General features: G+C 25.9%; 1 protein-coding gene across 2 annotated transcripts in view; it reads left to right on the forward strand.

Moving 5' to 3' along the window:
- Positions 1-3,135, forward strand: part of LOC112591114 (scaffold attachment factor B1-like) — a 16,758-nt gene extending 13,623 nt beyond the window's left edge. Inside the window, exons 9-17 of one of the 2 annotated variants that reach the window (XM_025334786.1) lie at positions 124-273; positions 342-534; positions 610-806; positions 904-1,037; positions 1,113-1,361; positions 1,449-1,640; positions 2,273-2,418; positions 2,485-2,686; positions 2,755-3,135. In XM_025334786.1, the coding sequence (XP_025190571.1) occupies positions 124-273; positions 342-534; positions 610-806; positions 904-1,037; positions 1,113-1,361; positions 1,449-1,640; positions 2,273-2,418; positions 2,485-2,686; positions 2,755-2,938 (1,647 nt within the window). In that variant the 3' untranslated portion in view covers positions 2,939-3,135. The remainder of the gene's footprint in view (positions 1-123; positions 274-341; positions 535-609; positions 807-903; positions 1,038-1,112; positions 1,362-1,448; positions 1,641-2,272; positions 2,419-2,484; positions 2,687-2,754) is intronic. The other variant, XM_025334787.1, reaches the window with a different exon arrangement.
- The last annotated feature ends 1,312 nt before the right edge of the window (positions 3,136-4,447 follow it).

Raw genomic sequence — 4,447 nt, forward strand, 5'->3', positions numbered from 1 at the left:
CACTCTGAGATTTATCATACTGATTTGTTTCTATTAATATTATCTTAATTAACTTAATATTTTTACAGTTAATTATTTGTAATTTATTTTGGTTACATATTTAATTTATAATCATGTTAATAGGTTGTTGGCGCAAAGGTTGTGACAAATGCCAAAACTCCTGGTGCTCGTTGTTATGGGTTTGTTACATTATCATCAGCCGAGGATGCTAATCGCAGTATAGAAAACTTACATAAGACTGAACTTCATGGACGTGTTATAAGTGTTGAACGAGTTCGTATTTATAAATTTTTTTTATTTAACAATACGCATTTTTTTTATATATATCTTGCAATGAATAGGCTAAACGTGATAATGGTTATCAAGTTACGGCAAAAAGTTCTAATACTTCCAAAGTAAATGAAAATTCCGAAAATGAACAAAATACAAAAAAACTTGAAGAAAAAAAAGATAAACGAGAAGAGAAAAGGGAAAAAAGACCAGAAATTACAATTAATGATAAAAAATCAGATTTATCAACTTTTAAACGATCATGTCAGTATTTGAGGTTTTTAATTTCGTGATTTTTTTCTATTTAATCTAGATAATATTTGTATACATTTTTTATAGTGTCAAAAGATCATAATCAAGAACCAAAACGTTCTAAAATTGTTATTGAAAGAGATGATCGAAGAAAAGATAGAAGCATCAAAAGTAGAAGTAATGAACGTGATCGAGAAAAGCTGAGAGAATTAGAACGAGAAAGAGAACGTTTAGAAAGAGAAAAAAGAAGGCAGCAGGAAATTTTAAACTTGACAAAAATGAAAGTAAGCTAAATTTTTAATTATTAACAATTATCATTATTAAAATTCTACTAATAAACAAAACTAATTAATCTTTTTGATATATTATTTATGTTATTAGACTGAACGTGAAAGACTAAGACAAAAAGAACAAGAGAGAGCAATGAGAGAAGAAGAACGTAAGAGACGTATTGAAAAAGAACGCCAATTAGAAATTGAAAGGAAACAAAAAGAAGAGGCTATACGCTTAGAAAAGTTAGATTTTTAAATACATTAAAATACTCGTAATATTATAATTAATTTTATTATTATTGTTATTTATTTATTTAGAGAAAGGCAAAAACTTCGAATTGAGCGTGAACGAATTGAAAAAGAAAAATCAGAACTATTACGTTTGGAGCGTGAAAATCAACGTTTAGAACGCGAAAGATTACAAAGAGAAAAAGAAGAGTTACGTAGAGCACAAGAAAAATTAGAAGAAACAAAGCGTCAAGCATTACTTAAGCGTGCTATTCCTCCATCTCCTCCACTTCCTAGTAAAAGACATTCTTCATCAAATTCATCTCGATATGAAGAAAGGTATATAAAATATAGTTTTTAATTGTAAATTAAATTTTTTAACTTATTAAACTATAACAATTATCTATTTTCAATTTGATTCTACAGAAAAGAACCAATTCGTAATTCTCGTATCCAGCCTAGTGCAGACTATATGAACCAAGCACCTCCGCCTCCCAACATAACATCGTCTAGGCATCGTTATGAACAGCATTCGTCAGATTCCCGTCGTATGAGGCCATCACCTCCACCTCCACCACCACCTGCATCAAGACCCAAAGACTCTACTGTAAACATCAGGTAATATTTCTATACTTACCTGTAGATAAACATAAGAAAATAGATTTATTTCAAAATTCTTATTTTTATTACTGTAGTAAATGATGATTACAGTTTATAAGAATTTTGTAAAGTAAAATCAGCCATTTGACAGCTAGATTTTTCAATAATAATTATCTTGGTTTGTACAGGCAATGATACAGTTTTTAATAAATTTAAATATTTTCCACTTAACTTATTTTAATAACTCAAAGTTCTTGTATATTACTATAAATCTATCTAATAGTTATAGTATTTTTGAACTTTGTATAATAAAATTCGACCATTGACAGCTAAACAATTATTTTTGTATTCGTTTATGTTTGTACAGGTTTAAGAAACAATTTATTGTTATAGTTTAAATCAACAGTTCTCAAATTATTTTTAATCTCACATCCAAAATAAAAAATAAAAATATCCCTTGAATAAATTAAACATTTTGTTTATTATTTATTGTGTATTACTAAGTTAGTATAGTATATACAATATCAAAATTAACCTCATAGTTCAGGATCCACTAATTTAAACGATAAAAGCTTTTTTAATTAATATTTAAAAATATATTTGTTTATTTTAAATATTTATTGTTATTGAATGCCTTACACTGATTGTAGATATGGTGGTGCTCCTCCAGCAACAGATCATCATTATAGAAGCCGTGATGATCGGTCAGATCGTAGAGAAGAATCTCGTAAGAAAGATTCAAGCAGTGGAGGTAGTAATAGACATGGTCATGCATCGTATGATTCAAACAAAAGTTGTAAGTCTTTAAATCAATTAATAATTGCTTATTTAATTCTGTATCACAATGACAATATTATTACAGCCTATGGAATGTCACGTAACAATGAAAGTAATACTTGGTCATCAGCCCCAGTAAAGAGTTCTTATAGTACACTTGGCTCAAGCTCAGGAACTAATAATATGGTGATAAGCTCGAGACCAGATCCTTGGTCAAATAGTAGTAATAATAGTCGAGAAATTGAAACAACGGTATGGCAACGTCCTCCTCAACCACCTCCAGAAAAGTATGTTTAATATTTCTTAAATAAAAGCTTTAGTGATTTGTATAAAACAATATTATTACTTGTCTTAGCAGATGGAACAGTACTTCAAGTAATCCTTCATCTATGTCAATTAGTGGACGTGGTTCGAGTAGTAACACCTTGTATGGAAATAACCATCAAGTCATACCAAACATTGGATTAAATATGTCTACAAACTACAGTGATAGTAGATTTGACAGTTACAAAATGAGTGGCATGTCACGAAAATATTAGAGAAATTTGAATCATCAAATCGTTAGAAATTATTCATAGCACATTCCGTTGTCTTTGTGCTGTTTAAGCTAATTTTACATGTATTTTATTTTTTAACAATCATTTTTAGATGAGTACATACGTTATTATTGATTTTATTTTTATTAATTCAATTGAATTGTTGAACTAATAACTATGCATTTTTAATACACATGGTAGTTGGTGGATTATAAAAATGCAATAAAAATTATTTATTTTTAGTTAAATGTATTTTTAAGATAAGTTAATTTTGCTAAATTCATGTTTATATAAAATGTATTATCTTAATCATTTAGTTATTTATTTGTAGAAAAATGTATGTAATCTATGACTTCTCAAAAGTAAACCTTTAAATAAAAAAGTCACTTCTATTTTGTACATTATGTTATCATCTATATTATAACTATAATATAATAACACTAAAAATATGTTGATTTTATAATAAAGTCTTAACTTTAATTATAGTAGTTGTTCTCCATATACATTATTTTTATAGAAATCTTTTGTTCTAAAAAATAAAATATTTATATAGTACACTTAAAATTCTGAAAAATTTTCTTGCAGATGCAATAAATATTCATTGATTTTTAATATCCCTACATTTTTTTAAATCTATAATTATGTGCCAATGTGTGGAATATTTGTTTCAACTTAATTAGTATATAATATTTTAATATTATTTATATAATATTTTGTTAAGTCATTAAAGTCATTAAGTAATTCTTTACTCAAATAATGATATTTAAAAGCATTTATTAAAACTTTGATGTTTAATAACATAATGTTAGGAGAATTAGTTAAGTATTATAATTTTATGTTATTTATTGTCTTAGTAGTCTTATTAAACCATAAGTGCAAAGCATGTAAAGCAAAATTTACATGCTGAATGATCTATTATACTCAGCTAATATTTTTAATATTCAAGTGAAATTACTTATTATGTAATTTAAAGGAAGAATATTATTTAGGACCCCACTTAAATTCATTTTGAAATTTTATTTTTAATGCAAGATGAATTTTAAGTTAAATATTGATTTTCAGACTTGAGTTAAACAATAATTATATCATTTAGTTACTATATTCAAGTGTATATTATATATTGTTATTAAATATTTATTATTTATAGTTTTTATAAAGATAATTGTATAGCCGTTTCTGCATTTTTATAATTTTTTGAGAAATTTATAACAAATCATGATATACAACTATAATAATAAATGATGTTTAAAAAATAAGAGAGGACTGAAAATCAAACTCCAGAAATTTAATTTCTAGTTGAATCTTTTGAGTAAAAATATGAAACATACCATATTTGTGGTGTTGTAATGAAGAAATGTTCATAATAGTTAATTACGTTAATTATTTATGTACATTGTATACAATAAAATAAGAAAGCAAATTAATATATTATAATTATTTGTCCAAAGTATAATGTGGGTCTATCAACCTTGATGATCAATTAGGTAGGCTGTAGAAAGGCAACAATCTTCA

The sequence above is a fragment of the Melanaphis sacchari genome, unplaced genomic scaffold (genome assembly GCF_002803265.2).
Source record: "Melanaphis sacchari strain LSU unplaced genomic scaffold, SCAv2.0 Contig12_pilon_pilon, whole genome shotgun sequence".
Classification (NCBI taxonomy): domain Eukaryota; kingdom Metazoa; phylum Arthropoda; class Insecta; order Hemiptera; family Aphididae; genus Melanaphis; species Melanaphis sacchari.